This window comes from Trachypithecus francoisi, unplaced genomic scaffold (genome assembly GCF_009764315.1).
Source record: "Trachypithecus francoisi isolate TF-2019V2 unplaced genomic scaffold, Tfra_2.0 Lachesis_group12, whole genome shotgun sequence".
NCBI lineage: Eukaryota > Metazoa > Chordata > Mammalia > Primates > Cercopithecidae > Trachypithecus > Trachypithecus francoisi.
This window is the reverse complement of record NW_022681457.1, coordinates 3,623,027-3,639,259: the sequence shown is the minus strand read 5'-3', so window position 1 is coordinate 3,639,259 and position 16,233 is coordinate 3,623,027. Positions and strand designations below refer to the sequence as shown.

General features: G+C 42.6%; 2 protein-coding genes and 1 long non-coding RNA gene across 8 annotated transcripts in view; 1 reads left to right on the top strand and 2 right to left on the bottom strand.

The window, feature by feature from the left end:
• LOC117091495 (caspase recruitment domain-containing protein 8-like) overlaps positions 1–11,099 on the bottom strand; it is a 32,501-nt gene extending 21,402 nt beyond the window's left edge. The window contains 4 exon segments of the mRNA XM_033223859.1: positions 67–207; positions 2,544–2,645; positions 8,007–8,228; positions 11,056–11,099. Of these exon segments, the coding sequence (XP_033079750.1) occupies positions 67–207; positions 2,544–2,602 (200 nt within the window). The 5' untranslated portion in view covers positions 2,603–2,645; positions 8,007–8,228; positions 11,056–11,099.
• The window catches only part of CARD8 (caspase recruitment domain family member 8), a 52,489-nt gene continuing 44,126 nt past the window's right edge, over positions 7,871–16,233 (top strand). For 3 of the 5 annotated variants that reach the window (XM_033223853.1, XM_033223852.1, XM_033223850.1), the window contains exons 1-2: positions 7,871–8,009; positions 15,487–15,588. In XM_033223853.1, the coding sequence (XP_033079744.1) occupies positions 15,530–15,588 (59 nt within the window). In that variant the 5' untranslated portion in view covers positions 7,871–8,009; positions 15,487–15,529. Of the gene's footprint in view, positions 8,080–15,486; positions 15,589–16,233 lie in introns of all 5 variants that reach the window. The other 2 variants (XM_033223854.1, XM_033223851.1) reach the window with 2 other exon arrangements.
• LOC117091496 overlaps positions 14,500–16,233 on the bottom strand; it is a 48,537-nt gene continuing 46,803 nt past the window's right edge. For both annotated transcript variants that reach the window (XR_004440438.1, XR_004440439.1), the window contains one exon: positions 14,500–14,754. This is a non-coding gene — a long non-coding RNA (uncharacterized LOC117091496). The remainder of the gene's footprint in view (positions 14,755–16,233) is intronic.

Sequence of the window (16,233 nt, the reverse complement as noted above, 5' to 3'; positions counted from 1 at the left end):
GTACATGCACCAGTGCAGCAAAATTCCAAATCTTTAATTTTTCCCCAACCAATAGATGTCCCTTACGTATCATCTGTCACACAGGCTTCAGCCTGAGAAAAAATTCCAGTTGTCGTGTCTCGCCGTTTCTGTATGCTATCGTCAACCAATACTGTCTGCTGTCTTATGACTTCTGATGCATCTACATTCCTACTGGATCCATGGTCCCTGGGAAAACACAAATGGAGTTGGCATGTGAGCATGTCAGAGGAGCTCGATGGTGGGACAATCTTCTCACTGTGATGTAGCAAAAGTAGTCCAATCCTTAGACATGCGCATCCATAGAGATGCCATCCTTAGAGATGTCCATCCTTAGACATGCGCATCCATAGAGATGCCATCCTTAGAGATACTATTCTTAGAGATGCCATCGTTAGAGATACCTTAGAGATGCCCATCCTTACAGACACCTTCTTTGATGCCCATCCTATAATAAAATGCCATTCCTCCACATTTTTACTGAATTAACTGCATCTCTGTTTCCACACAGTAGACAATGATCTTATCTCAGGAGGCATGCCTCCTTTGATTCTCAATCCCTGATGTTCATCACAGTCTGTCACACTTGATGATGCTCACTACTGGCCTCTGAAAGGATACTGTGTTTTTGTAAAGTACAGGAGCATAAGAAGGGCCCTACTCTTCTATCCTTCATTGGTCCTAAACAGGAGGGAATGTTAACCTGATGAAGTTGTTTGCACAACCCTGGATGGACTGAGCTTATTTGAAGGTAGGATCTCTTTATTTAGGGTGAGCGTGTCAAGGATGATGGACACCAGCGAAATCTGCATTCAGTGCCTTTCACAGACATCACTCAGCAGTGACAGACCTGTCAAAATTGTTGCTTAACCTCTCTGAGTATCAGCTTTCTAACTTGTAAAATAAGGATACGGTACTCTCATCACAAATCCTTGTGGTGATTAATCATAGAAGGCTAAAATTACTTAGCACAAGAGCTAGGAAACACTGGGTTCCCAAAGCAAATAATTCATCCTAGTCCGTGGTCTTTTATGCATGCCAGAGCATGTCTCACTCATTTCAGACTTTTTTTTCTTTTTGAGACAGAGTTTCACTGTTGTCGCCCAGGCTGGAGTGCGATGGTGTGATCTCGGCTCACTGCAACTTCCACCTCCCAGGTTCAAGTGATTCTCCTGCCTCAGCCTCCCAAGTAGCTGGGATTACAAGTGCCTGCCACCATGCCTGGCTAATTTGTGCATTTTTAGTAGAGATTTTAGTAGGGGTTTCACCATGTTGGCCAGGCTGGTCTCGAACTCCTGACCTCAGGAGATCCACCCGCCTCCACCTCCCAAAGTGCTGGGATTACAGGCGTGAGCCACCATGCCCGGCCAAAGTTGCTCTTTTAAAAAAGTATGGACTGAGAAGGTTGTAAACAATATAAATGTACTTGTCACAGCTCTGGATGCTGGAACGTCCAGGATCAAAGTGCTGGTAGACTCGGTGTCTGCTCCTGATTCATAGAGGGCAGACTTCTTGTTCTGTCCAGGCATGGGGAAAGAGAAAGGAGCTCTCCAGGGTCTCCTTCATGAGGGAACTAATTCCACTCATGAGGGCTCTACCTTTATCACCTGACACCTCTCAAAGGCCCCATCTCCTAATAACATCACATTGGAAGTTAGGATTTCAACATATGAATATTGGAGGAACACAAACATTCATTCTACAGCAGTGTCTGAATTGCATACACGGAAATATTTGGTCAGATTAATTTGTTTTGAGTTCCAAGACAATGTAAAACAGTGCATTCGTTTTCTACAAATGAGAGATAAGCCGCGTGCTGATGAGGAGCCACTGAAACGCACAGTGGGAGGGCTTAGTAAGTCAGGCTGCATGGTTCTGCTCTGATCTGGGTGCCATGCTGTGGGACTGTCAAGAGCATGGTCAAGGCCATAGGTCCATGCATCAAGGAAAGAGCTGGAAGAACAGCCCTAGACTCGCTTTTGCTCAGGTATGAAGTAGCCATGGTGAGAATCAGGGAAGGAGAGAGAAGGTCTAAAAAGTACACCTGGGCCGGGCGTGGTGGTTCACGCTTGTAATCTCAGCACTTCGGGAGGCCGAGGTGGGCACATCAAGAGGTCAAGAGATCAAGACCATCCTGGCCAACATGGTAAAACCCTGTCTCTACTAAAAATACAAAAATTAGATGGGCGTGGTGGTGCACACCCATAGTCCCAGCTACTGGGGAGGATGAAGCAGGGGAATCGCTTGAACTGGAGATGCGGAGGTTGCCATGAGTTGAGATTGTGCCACTGCACTCCAGCCTGGGTGACTGAGGGAGACTCCATTTCAAAAAAAAAAAAAAAAAAAAGTACACCTGGGTGCCCCTGGCGGTTTTCCCCTTCATTCATACAGAGATGAATGAGTGAATAAAATGTGAGCAGAACCTTCCTCCAGAAAACGTCCATGGTGCTCTGTATCTCATGAACTATAACGAGATGCAGAAGAATCAGCCATCAGGAGCCCGCACAGAGCGCAAAGTCACTCACCGTCTCGGCAGCTCTTCATCACTGCTGCTACTCTTTTCATGACACTCCTTTTTGTCCATTTGTCAAATGTTGTATTTATCTCTTTACTGTATCTTTTTCAGCCTGAAAAAATAAAAAGAGGTTGTATTTAGGTACATGGGAAGAACCGTCAGATAAATCTTAGCTTCCGTGTCTCTAAAAGGTTGACAAAAGCACTTATTGCTCATTCAAAAGAGATGCATCAGTGGAATTGCTCCCAGTAGCAGTAGGTGCTTAGGACAGAGGCTGAAACAGGAGAGCTGCAAAATAGAAACTTCTTTTTTTTTTTTTTTGCCTCATGAAGTGGGAGTATGGATTTTTCAAATTCTTTTATTTTTGATGTAGCCCTGCGTCTGCAAGTTAAGCCATGTAGAATAGTAACTTCTAGAGATTCCAACCTGACAGAGGCAAAAGTGTGATTATTTCCTTGCCTTCCATTCTTCTCTCGTACAACTCTAATGGGTTCTCTTGCCTAAATCGTCACCTAGATTTCTTTAAAATACTTGGGTTTAGGAACCGTTGTCTGATCCATTACCTTCACCGGTTCTGCTATGACATTTTTTAATGATTAGATTTTTAAAATAATGGCTTTATGGATATATAGTTCACAAACCACATGATTCACAAACCATATAATAAACTATACAATTCAATGTTGTATATAGCATAGTTACAAAGTTGTACAACCACCACCACAGTCAGTTTTAGGACAGCGTCATCACCTCAAAAAGAAACTCACTAAGCGGCACTCCCCATTCCCCACATGCACGCACACCCAGCCACAGGCACCCACGAATCCACCTTCTGTCTCCACAGGTTTACTCATTCTGGACATTTGATTTAATAGGAGTTGTTATGGACTGAATGTATGTGTCCACCCTCAAGTTCCTGTGTTGAAATCCTAACTCCAAATGTGATGATACGAGGAGATGGGGCCTTCGGGAGGTGATGAGGTCATGAGGGTGGAATCCTCATGAATGGTCTCAATGCTCTTAGAAAAGTGACCCAGAGACCTCCCTCCCTCTTTCTACCATGGGAGAATGCAGCAAGAAGTCAGCTGTCTATGAACGAGGAAGCAGGTCCTCTCCAGTCACTGAATGTACCAGTGCCTTGATCTTGGGCTTCCCAGGCTCCAGAACTGTGAGAAATAAATCCTGTTGTTTAAGCCACGTGGTCTACGATACTTTTGTTAAAGAAGCCCAAAGTGACTAAGACAGGCATCAAACAATATATTGTCCTTTGTGATGGATCCTTTCGCTTCCCATAATGTTTTCAAGGTCCATCCGTGTTATACCACATAACAACACCTCCTTTGCTGAATAATATTCCACCATATGGAGACACCACATCTTCTCTATCCATTCAGCAGACGATAGACATTTGGGTGAGTTCCACTTTGGGGCTCTTATAAAAAATGCTGCTGTGAATATTCAGGTACAAATTTCCGTGTGGACAGATTATTTCCTTCTCTTGGGTACAGTTAGGAGTGGAGTTGCTGGGTCATATGGTAACTCTGTGTTTAACCTTAATTGGCACTAAGCCAATGTTTTCCTAAGCACCAATTTCCATTTCCACCAGCAGTGTAGGAGGGTGCCAGCTTCTCCATATCCTCACCTATAATTGTTATTATTGACCTTTTAAAAATGGCCATTCTGGTACGTGTAAAGTGATATCTTGTTGTGATTTTTGAAGATTAATTTTTATGTAATAGTAAAAATACATATTAATAGCATTGTAGACACTTTGGATAACAGAAAATTGGTGAATTACAAATCACCTCAAATCCAAACACCCATAAATAATCCATCTTAACTTTTTGACTATTTGATTGTATTGACTATATTAAAACAGCGTGATAGGGCACAGTGGCTCATGCCTGTAATCCCAGCAGTTTGGGAGGCCGAGGTGGGCGGATTACCTGAGGCCAGGAGTTCCAGAGCAGCCAGGCCAACATGATGAAACCCCATCTCTACTAAAAACACAAAAATTAGCCGGGTGTGGTGGTGCACGCCTATAATCCCAGCAACTCGGGAGGCTGAGACAGGATAATTGCTTGAACCCAGGAGTAGGAGGTTGTAAACGTGAGCCAAGATCACACCACTGCACTTCAGCCTGGGTGACAGACTGAGACTCTGTCTCCAAAAAATAAAAAAATAAAAAATTATTTCTCTGAATTTCCATTAGGTGATTTCAGCTACCAAGAAAATTCTAGCCGGGCGCAGTGGCTCAAGCCTGTAATCCCAGCACTTTGGGAGGCCGAGACGGGCGGATCACGAGGTCAGCAGATCGAGACCATCCTGGCTACACAGTGAAACCCCGTCTCTACTAAAAAATACAAAAAAAAAAAAAAAAAAACTAGCCAGGCGAGGTGGCGGGCACCTGTAGTCCCAGCTACTTGGGAGGCTGAGGCAGGAGAATAGTGTAAACCTAGGAGGCAGAGCTTGCAGTGAGCTGAGATCCAGCCACTGCACTCCAGCCTGGGCAACAGAGCCAGACTCCGACTCAAAAAAAAAAAAAAGAAAACTCTAGAAGGTAAACATAACCACCCTCTAAGAACTTAAAACTCTCCAATATTAAATGGCCAGTTCCCTCAGAATAAAAACAAACCAAAATATATCAACCAAGGTGAACTTTGAATAATTAATTCAATTGTTTCACTTTCTTCTTAAAGTTGTTGTGAGGAACTTCAAAATGACATGACTGGCTGGGCGCGGTGGCTCAAGCCTGTAATCCCAGCACTTTGGGAGGCCAAGGCGGGTGGATCACGAGGTCAGGAGATCGAGACCATCCTGGCTAACACGGTGAAACCCCATCTCTACTAAAAAATACAAAAAACTAGCCGGGCGAGGTGGCAGGTGCCTGTAGTCCCAGCTACTCGGGAGGCTGAGGCAGGAGAATGGCGTAAACCCGGGAGGCGGAGCTTGCAGTGAGCTGAGATCCAGCCACTGCACTCCAGCCTGGGCGACAGAGCGAGACTCTGTCTCAAAAAAATAAATAAATAAAAATAAATAAATAATAAATAATTGAGCCAGGTGAAGTAGTACATGCCTGTAATCCCACCTACTTGGGAAGCTGAGGCAGGAGTTTGAGCCCAGGAGTTTGAGTCCAGTCTGGGCAGCACTGCAAGATCCCATCCCCCAAATAATAAATAAACAAACAAACTAATTAAGTAATCAATAATTGAATGAGAAAAGTTAGTTCATATTTCAGTATGTTCCATCTTAGTATATATACTTCTAGGCAACCACTTAGTGACAAAAATTCTGTAGAAATTCATCATTAAAGTTCATTATGTAAATAAATGTGAAGACTAGATAAGAACCACAGAACACAATGACATTGGGAAAAATGCCACAGTAATTCTTTGAAAAAAGAAATGCAGGCCGGGTGCAGTGGCTCATGCCTGTAATCCCAGCACTTTGGGAGACCGGGGTGGGCAGATCACAAGTCAGGGGTTCGAGAGCAGCCTGGCCAACATAGTGAAACCCCGTCTCTACTAAAAATACAAAAACAATTAGCTGGGTGTGGTGGTAAGCACCTGTAGTCCCAGCTACTCAGGAGGCTGAGGCAGGAGAATGCTTTCAGAGAAACTTCTTGATCACAAGGGCAAATCTGAAAGTTGTCAGAACAAAGTGGAGTCACTTATGTTAAGGTAACCCTGACAAATAGAGCCAGGAAAGCCATGAAGAGAGGACTGTTATCCTTGTGTGCCCGAAAATGAAAAAGACTCCACAAAAGCCACAACCTTGCATAAAGGTCTTCATAACCTTAAACAAAAAATATTTCTGCAAGGAATGCTGCCCAGCAACTGCTGATCCAACCTCAGACTAATGTCACCCTTGTTGCTGATCTTTGCAGCCAAGGAAAATTCTGTCAAAAGAATATGTAATCCTCCCCATTTCTGTCTTCCTTTATCTCCCTGAATATACACATAGTTTAATATGGCATGTCTATTCCCAATGACAATGCTCTATTCCCAAATAAACATTGTTTACGGCTGGGCACAGGGGCTCCCGCCTGTAATCCCAGCACTTTGGGAGGCCGAGGTGGGCTGATCTCGAGGTCAAGAGATGGAGACCATCCTGGCCAACATGGTGAAACCCCATCTCTACTAATAATAAAAAATTAGGCCGGGCGCAGTGGCTCACGCCTGTAATCCCAGCACTTTGGGAGGCGGAGGTGGGTGGATCACAAGGTGAGGAGATCGGGATCATCCTGGCTAACAAGGTGAAACCCTGTCTCTACTAAAAACACAAAAATTAGCCAGGCGTGGTGGCGGGCGCCTGTAATCCTAGCTACTCAGGAGGCTGAGGCAGGAGAATGGCAGTAAACCCGGGAGGTGGAGCTTGCAGTGAGCCGAGATCCTGCCACTGCGCTCCAACTTGGGCAACAGAGCGAGACTCTGTCTCAAAAAAATAAAAATAAAAATAAAAATAAATAAATAATAAAAAATTAGCTGGGCGTTGTGGTGCATGCCTGTAGTCCCAGCTACTCGGGAGGCTGAGGCACAAGAATTGCTTGAACCTGGGAGGCAGAGGTTGCAGTGAGCCGAGATCACTGCACTCTGGCCTAGCGAGAGAGCGAGCCTCAGTTTCAAAAAAAAAGAAGGCTGGGCGCGGTGGCTCAAGCCTGTAATCCCAGCACTTTGGGAGGCCGAGACGGGCGGATCACGAGGTCAGGAGATCGAGACCATCCTGGCTAATACGGTGAAACCCTGTCTCTACTTAAAAATACAAAAAACTAGCTGGGCGAGGTGGCGGGCGCCTGTAGTCCCAGCTACTCGGGAGGCTGAGGCAGGAGAATGGCGTAAACCCGGGAGGCGGAGCTTGCAGTGAGCTGAGATCTGGCCACTGCACTCCAGCCTGGGTGGCAGAGCAAGACTCCGTCTCAAAAAAAAAAAAAAAAAAATTGTTTCCCTTAGGAAGCTTTCATATGTTTGTTAGTTAGGTTAAAACTTCTAATAATTAAAGTTATACAGTTACAGTGTAAAATTATTAGTATTAGCAACATAAACATTGGTGTAAAAATTATTATTACAGCTACTCGGGAGGCTGAGGCAGGAGAGTGGCGTAAACCTGGGAGGCGGAGCTTGCAGTGAGCTGAGATCCGGCCACTGCACTCCAGCCCGGGAGACAGAGCGAGACTCCGTCTCAAAAAAAAAAAAAAAAAAAAAAAGAAATTAAAACAAATTAAGTATGAGAGAGATTAAAGACTGTCCAAGCCAAGTCATTGAAGTCATAAATTTAAGCTATGACTAACAGGATGCCGAGCTTCTAGAGGGATTTGTTTTTAACAAGGGGAGGGCCCCGTTTCCCCTTCTGACACGCGCTTTGTCTACACTCCCTCCTTGCTAACCAAGAGGAGCAGAACACAGAGCAGCCTGGCGGTGTCCTAGCAACAAGCCTCCGTTTCTTCTTCCTGTACCCTGGGGCTCCTGAAACTCACCTGGTAAGCGCTCCAGAGAAACAGCAGGTGGTGACTTCAGGAGAGGACGGGCCAAATGGGAGAATCCTCTTAGGTCGGTTTCTCTAGTTCTCAACTTCTTTTGAAATAATGCTCACAGAGAAGGACGGCTTTCTGAGAACTGAGGGAAGTAAGCTCTTAGGACTTCCGGTCGCCATGATGGCTGTGGGCGGTCAACAGGGTCGGTGCAAGCATCTGGGCCATCTTTAATGTGGGCAGGAAAAAACACGATTTTACACTTACTTCTGCAGAGTTTATAATATCCTTGCCCATTATTTAAAGTAAAATATCTAAGACATAGGTAAGAATATATTTTAAATAAAATTGAAGCAATATATGAAATTTCTCTGGAATTCATCCAGCGACTCTCGGGTGTTACCACTATCCAGAAACGTGTTAATCCCCCTGCATGATTTATATGTTTGGTTTGTATTTTAAATATTATTTTCTGTATATTTAAAAGTTGTATTTCGTTGGTATCCTGCTATGCATTCTCGTGCAATTTGATTTTTAATCAATATTACTTTTTTTTTTTTTGAGATTGAGTCTCCCTCTGTCACCCAGGCTGGAGTGCAATGGCACAATCTCGGTTCACTGCAACCTCTGCCTCCCGGGTTCAAGCGATTCTCTTGCCTCAGCCTCCCGAGTAGCTGGGATTACAGGTGCATGCCATCACGCTCAGTTAATTTTTTGTATTTTTAGTAGAAACGGGGTTTCACCGTGTTGGCCGGGATGGTCTCCGTCTCTTGACCTCGAGATCAGCCCACCTCAGCCTCCCAAAGTGCTGGGATTACAGGCGTGAGCCACTGTGCCCTGCCTTGGTTTCTAAATACTATTTTGAATACAAGGGAACCAAGGATCTGTGGAGAAGTGGTTACTTCCAGGGCTGGGGCAGGGAATATACAAGATAACATTGGAATAAATTGTGACGCCAGAACATGAAGAAATATTCCAAAAAGACTGGGGCATGTTGGCCGGGCGCGGTGGCTCAAGCCTGTAATCCCAGCACTTTGGGAGGCCGAGGCGGGTGGATCACAAGGTCAGGAGATCGAGACCATCCTGGCTAACACGGTGAAACCCCGTCTCTACTAAAAAACACAAAAAACTAGCGGGGCGAGGTGGCAGGCGCCTGTAGTCCCAGCTACTCGGGAGGCTGAGGCAGGAGAATGGTGTGAACCCAGGAGGCGCAGCTTGCAGTGAGCTGAGATCTGGCCAGTGCACTCCAGCTTGGGTGACAGAGCGAGACTCCGTCTCAAAAAAAAAAAAAAAAGACTGGGGCATGTTGACTGAACACAGAAGACAAACATGCATGACCTCAACCTAATCATGAGAAAACGTCAAAGAAATCCAAATTGATAAACATTCTGTAAAATAATTGACCGTGCTCAGCGAAAGTGTCACAATCACAAAAGACAAGGAAAAAATAAGAAATTGTCGCAGACTGGAGGAATCTAAGGACAGATAACAACTAAGTGCAATGTGAGATCCTCGATTAGATCTTGGAGAAGAAAGTGGACATTTAGACAAATGTAGACAAAATTCAAATAAGGTCTGCACATTAGGTAATGGTACGATATGCTAACATCCATTTCCTGGTTAGATAATTGTATTACATATACTATTACATGTATAATTATTATATTACAATTACATATACAGCTGTATATTATATATAATACAATAAATGTATATGTATGATATATAATATGATAAATGTACATATACAATTATTTTATATATAACAACTATTATATATAAATACAATTATATAAAGCTAACATTAGGATAAGGTGGTTGAGGATTTATACGAATCTTTGCTATTTTTCACGTTTAAAATTATTTCAACATAAAAAAATTATATGGGTCATGTAGTTTTTTCGTACAGTTTAATTCTAGGCACCATAGTTTCTATTTTAATGGGTGTATTTTTTTCTTTCATGGAATTGGGATAGTCTGTTATATTAAAAAGCTATTCATTTTTGTATATTAAGATTCTTCTGGCCGGGTGCAGTGACTCATGCCTGTAATCCCAGCACTTGGGAACCCGAAGCAGGCAAATCACCTGAAGTCAGGAGTTCGAGACCAGCATGTCCAACATGCTGAAACCCCATCTCTACTAAAAATACAAGAAAAATCAGCCAGACTTGGTGACGCATATTTGCAATCCCAGCTACTTGGGAGGCTGAGGAGGAGAATCGCTAGAACCCAGGAAGCAGAGGTTGCAGTGAGCCAAGATTGCACCACTGCACTCTGGCCTGAGCAACAGAGGGAGACTCCGTCTCAAAAGAAAAAAAAAAGATTATTTCTCTAACTTACTGGTTTATCTTACTTTTGTAGCTTATTTCAGGTAATTTGTTGTGTTTGTAGGGTAAAATAACATGTCTAGTGAGTTACAGTTTAATGTCCTTCCGTTCAATTACCGTATTTCAAGTTTATTCCAATATTTTGGAATAAGCTTCCAATATTTTAACTTAAATAGGGAAGATCATACTTGGTATTTTCCTGACCTCCACTGGAATGATTTCATAGCGTCCACATGAAGCACAAGGATAGCCTTTGGCCTGAGAGAGACGTATTATGCCGAGAATATGTGTAATCCTTTTTACTGAGGAATTGTGGGTGCAGTTTTCTTCCCCCCAAGAATGATTGTTAATTTTGGTCCATCATTTTCCTTTGATTGTTCTTTATCTCAAACAAACAAACAAACAAAACAAAACGTCCCGGTCTTCTCACCTATTTTCTTGTAGTACCTTTAAGCAATGCTCCGGTAATATCTTTCTCTTAATTATTATGGAATGCATGGGACTGTTCCATGCCTGATTATATGCAGAACGTGCTTTCTACAAGTGAGTTTTTGTAGTATTTCTGTACTCTGTCACACTAGGCCATTTCCCTATCTTCAAGGATCTCCCATCCACCCCTGCCCCTACCACATCTATCTCCTGCTCAGCCTCCATTCCAACTGCCCAGATCTTACAGCTCTTGTATTCAGACTCTACAGATAAATCACCGAGTATGAGGCTTTACTCACAGGAAGTTCCTCTTCTGGCCTTTCCTGACTTCTTTATGTTTTCTCACTCTGCACTTCCTCCCTGTTCCTCCGCCGTGCTCCACCCTGACTTCACACAGTTTTGTCAGCCAGTGAGAAACGTTTGGATCTGTGAATTAAATCTGTCTCCTCGTTATTCTGAAAATGGAGTTTGCATGGACTTTTCCATTCACCTTATTGCTTTCACTGATACTCAGTAATAGACAAGATAAACTTATTTCCCATTGCCTTGTTCATTTCAGAAGTACCAGGTAGAATTTTACCAACAAGGCTTCATACATATTCCCAGTAATTGTTGAGTGATTTAATTGTATATTGTCTTGCTATTACTTTGATCATATATCACATTATTTCTCATTTTTGAATACCTGGACTTATATAAATTTTATGTAATTCATGTTTGTATTTATCCAAGTTCTCAGAAACTACAACTGCTGAAATTGACCATAACTCTCCTAATACAGATGTAATTAAAGTGAGAGATGCTTTTTAGCTCATGAAAAAAAAGACTGTAGATCAAGTCTCAGTAACTTCTAGTTAATCCTATAGAAAGCCAAAATAATGTATAGCTTCTTTAAATTCTTATAAGGAAAAAACTCCATTTTGTTTCTTGAAATGAGGTATTGCTTTGTCACCCAGACTGGAATACAGTGACACTTTCACAGCTCACTGTGACCTTAAACTCCTGGGCTCAAGGGATCCTCTCACTTCAGCCTCCCGAGTGGCTGGGACTACAGGCGCAAACCACTGTGCCTAGCTTCATGAGAAAAAAATTAAATATATAATGGTACTAGGTAAAATAATACTAAATAAGAAATCATTTGAATGCATACTATATTAACTCTGGAATAACAATACTTAAATAAAAGAAAAGGGTTTGTTATAACAAAGGGAAGCTTGTAGTTCAGAGGATAGCTAAATTAAATTTGTTGCAGGCTGTGAGAAACATAACAATTAAACATAAATACATGAAATATGTAGAGTTTTATATTTTTATTGAAAATTGCTTAGAAATATTTGGTTTGTCTAGTTGGAACATGTGAGTGATTATAAATATTCAGTTATTGCTGATAAATTCATTGGTGATAAAATAAAACATTTGTATAGGGTTTTGGAATTCAAATATTTAAAATCACTTCTCTGAATTCCCATTAGATGATTATTGCCACCAACAAAATTCTAGTAGGTAAACACAGCCACCTTCTAAGAACTTAGAACTCTCAGGCCGGGCATGATGGCTCATGTCTGTAATCCCAGGACTTTGGGAGGCCGAGGCAGGCAGATCACCTGAGGTCAGGAGTTCAAAACCAGCCTGAGCAACATGGAGAAACCCCATCTTGACTAAAAATACAAAATTAGCAGGGTGGTGGTGGCACATGCCTGTAATCCCAGCTACTCAGAAGGCTGAGACAGGAGAATCACTTGAACCTGAGATTGTGCCATTGCACTCCAGCCTAGCAACAAGAGAAAAACTCCATCCAAAAAAAAAAAAAAAAAGAACTTAGAACTCTCCAATATTAAATGGCCAGTTGCCTCAGAATAAAAGCAAACCAAACTGTTTCAACCAAGGTGAACTCTGAATAATTAATTCAATTGTTTCATTTTCTTCTTAAAGAAGTTGTGAAGAACTTCAAAACGACACGACTGTAGAACAGTAGTGAGATGCAAACAAAGAACAAAACCACCACATAAGAAACTGTGAATTTCATTGAGCAGCTTTACTGTTCGTCTTAATATGGTGCTAACTAGGAGCTGGTTTTGCATTGCTCAGGAGCAGAGATATAATTATGGTTTGTTATATATGGTGATATAATATACAAATATACCCTCTCTAGCTTTGTCTACGGACATAATTAGGTGCATTGTCACTCCAGCAGCAAGAGCCTGATATATCTGCCTAGAATTCATGTTTTGATTTGTAAATCTCTGGTAGTAATTGTGAAGAGCTCAACTCAGTATGGAAACTGATCCGGTCACGTTTTTCTTCAGCCCCTTAAATAAACTGCACAGAGTCTGAGGTCACACTATGCTGGACACACTGTAATTGCACAAACAAAATTGCAGGGCTTTGTTCCAAGATGGTATTAAGACTTGATCTATGGATAAGATCAACTTGTGGGTGATTCAGGGGTGCCCCCACTAGTTTCCTGCAACCAGAAATTGTAAACCTACTTGTGTGTTTAAAGATGCGTGAAACAATACTGCAGAGAGAGGATGGTGAGACAGTGGAGTGCTGTATGATCCTGAGTATTAAACACAATTTGATTTGTTAAAATTAAGTTGCATTCCTTGGATACAAATAGTTTGTTTTAAAAAGTAGGCATAGTATTACCCTATTTTATTTATTTATTTACTTATTGTTTTGAAGACAGAGTCTCTGTCACTCAGGCTGGAGTGCAGAGGCGCGATCTCAGCTCACTGCAACCTCCGCCTCCTGGGTTCAAGCAATTCTCCTAGCTCAGCCTCCGGAGTAGCTGGGACTACAGGCGTGCGCCACCACGCCCAGCTAATTTTTGTATTTTTAGTAGAGATGGGGTTTCGCCATGTTGACCAGGCAAATCTGGAACTCCTGGGCTCAGATGATCCACCTGCCTCAGCCTCCCAACATGCTGGGGGATTACAGGCGTGAGCTGCCGCGCCCGGTCACCCTATTTTAATATATTTAATAAAACCAAATAGTCAAAAAGTTAAGATGGATTATTTATGGGCGTTTGGATTTTGAGTGATTTGTAATTCACTAATTTTCTGTTATCCAAAGCGTCTACAATGCTATTAATAATATATATTTTTACTACTATATAAAAATCTTCAAAAATTACAATAAGATATCACTTTACATGTACTAGAATGGCCATTTTTAAAAGGCCTATAATAACAGTTATAGGTGAGGATATGGAGAAGCTGGCACCCTCCTACACTGCTGGTGGGAATGGAAATTGGTGCTTTGGAAAACAGTCTGGCAGTTCCTTGAAGGTTAAACGCAGAGTTACCATATGACCCAGCAACTCCACTCCTAACTGTACCCAAGAGAAGGAAATAATCTGTCCACACGGAAATTTGTACCTGAATATTCACAGCAGCATTTTTTATAAGAGCCCCAAAGTGGAACTCACCCAAATGTCTATCGTCTGCTGAATGGATAGAGAAGATGTGGTGTCTCCATATGGTGGAATATTATTCAGCAAAGGAGGTGCTGTTATGTGGTATAACACGGATGGACCTAGAAAACATTATGCAAAGTGAAAGGATCCATCACAAAGGACAATATATTGTTTGATGCCTGTCTTAGTCACTTTGGGCTTCTTTAACAAAAGTATCATAGACCACGTGGCTTAAACAACAGGATTTATTTCTCACAAGTCTAGAGGCTGGGAAGCCCAAGATCAAGGCACTGGTGCATTCAGTGACTGGAGAGGACCTGCTTCCTCGTTCATAGACAGCTGACTTCTTGCTGCATTCTCCCATGGTAGAAAGAGGGAGGGAGGTCTCTGGGTCACTTTTCTAAGAGCATTGAGACCATTCATGAGGATTCCACCCTCATGACCTCATCACCTCCCGAAGGCCCCATCTCCTCGTATCATCACATTTGGAGTTAGGATTTCAACACAGGAACTTGAGGGTGGACACATACATTCAGTCCATAACAACTCCTATTAAATCAAATGTCCAGAATGAGTAAACCTGTGGAGACAGAAGGTGGATTCGTGGGTGCCTGTGGCTGGGTGTGCGTGCATGTGGGGAATGGGGAGTGCCGCTTAGTGAGTTTCTTTTTGAGGTGATGACGCTGTCCTAAAACTGACTGTGGTGGTGGTTGTACAACTTTGTAACTATGCTATATACAACATTGAATTGTATAGTTTATTATATGGTTTGTGAATCATGTGGTTTGTGAACTATATATCCATAAAGCCATTATTTTAAAAATCTAATCATTAAAAAATGTCATAGCAGAACCGGTGAAGGTAATGGATCAGACAACGGTTCCTAAACCCAAGTATTTTAAAGAAATCTAGGTGACGATTTAGGCAAGAGAACCCATTAGAGTTGTACGAGAGAAGAATGGAAGGCAAGGAAATAATCACACTTTTGCCTCTGTCAGGTTGGAATCTCTAGAAGTTACTATTCTACATGGCTTAACTTGCAGACGCAGGGCTACATCAAAAATAAAAGAATTTGAAAAATCCATACTCCCACTTCATGAGGCAAAAAAAAAAAAAAAGAAGTTTCTATTTTGCAGCTCTCCTGTTTCAGCCTCTGTCCTAAGCACCTACTGCTACTGGGAGCAATTCCACTGATGCATCTCTTTTGAATGAGCAATAAGTGCTTTTGTCAACCTTTTAGAGACACGGAAGCTAAGATTTATCTGACGGTTCTTCCCATGTACCTAAATACAACCTCTTTTTATTTTTTCAGGCTGAAAAAGATACAGTAAAGAGATAAATACAACATTTGACAAATGGACAAAAAGGAGTGTCATGAAAAGAGTAGCAGCAGTGATGAAGAGCTGCCGAGACGGTGAGTGACTTTGCGCTCTGTGCGGGCTCCTGATGGCTGATTCTTCTGCATCTCGTTATAGTTCATGAGATACAGAGCACCATGGACGTTTTCTGGAGGAAGGTTCTGCTCACATTTATTCACTCATTCATCTCTGTATGAATGAAGGGGAAAACCGCCAGGGGCACCCAGGTGTACTTTTTTTTTTTTTTTTTTTTGAAATGGAGTCTCCCTCAGTCACCCAGGCTGGAGTGCAGTGGCACAATCTCAACTCATGGCAACCTCCGCATCTCCAGTTCAAGCGATTCCCCTGCTTCATCCTCCCCAGTAGCTGGGACTATGGGTGTGCACCACCACGCCCATCTAATTTTTGTATTTTTAGTAGAGACAGGGTTTTACCATGTTGGCCAGGATGGTCTTGATCTCTTGACCTCTTGATGTGCCCACCTCGGCCTCCCGAAGTGCTGAGATTACAAGCGTGAACCACCACGCCCGGCCCAGGTGTACTTTTTAGACCTTCTCTCTCCTTCCCTGATTCTCACCATGGCTACTTCATACCTGAGCAAAAGCGAGTCTAGGGCTGTTCTTCCAGCTCTTTCCTTGATGCATGGACCTATGGCCTTGACCATGCTCTTGACAGTCCCACAGCATGGCACCCAGATCAGA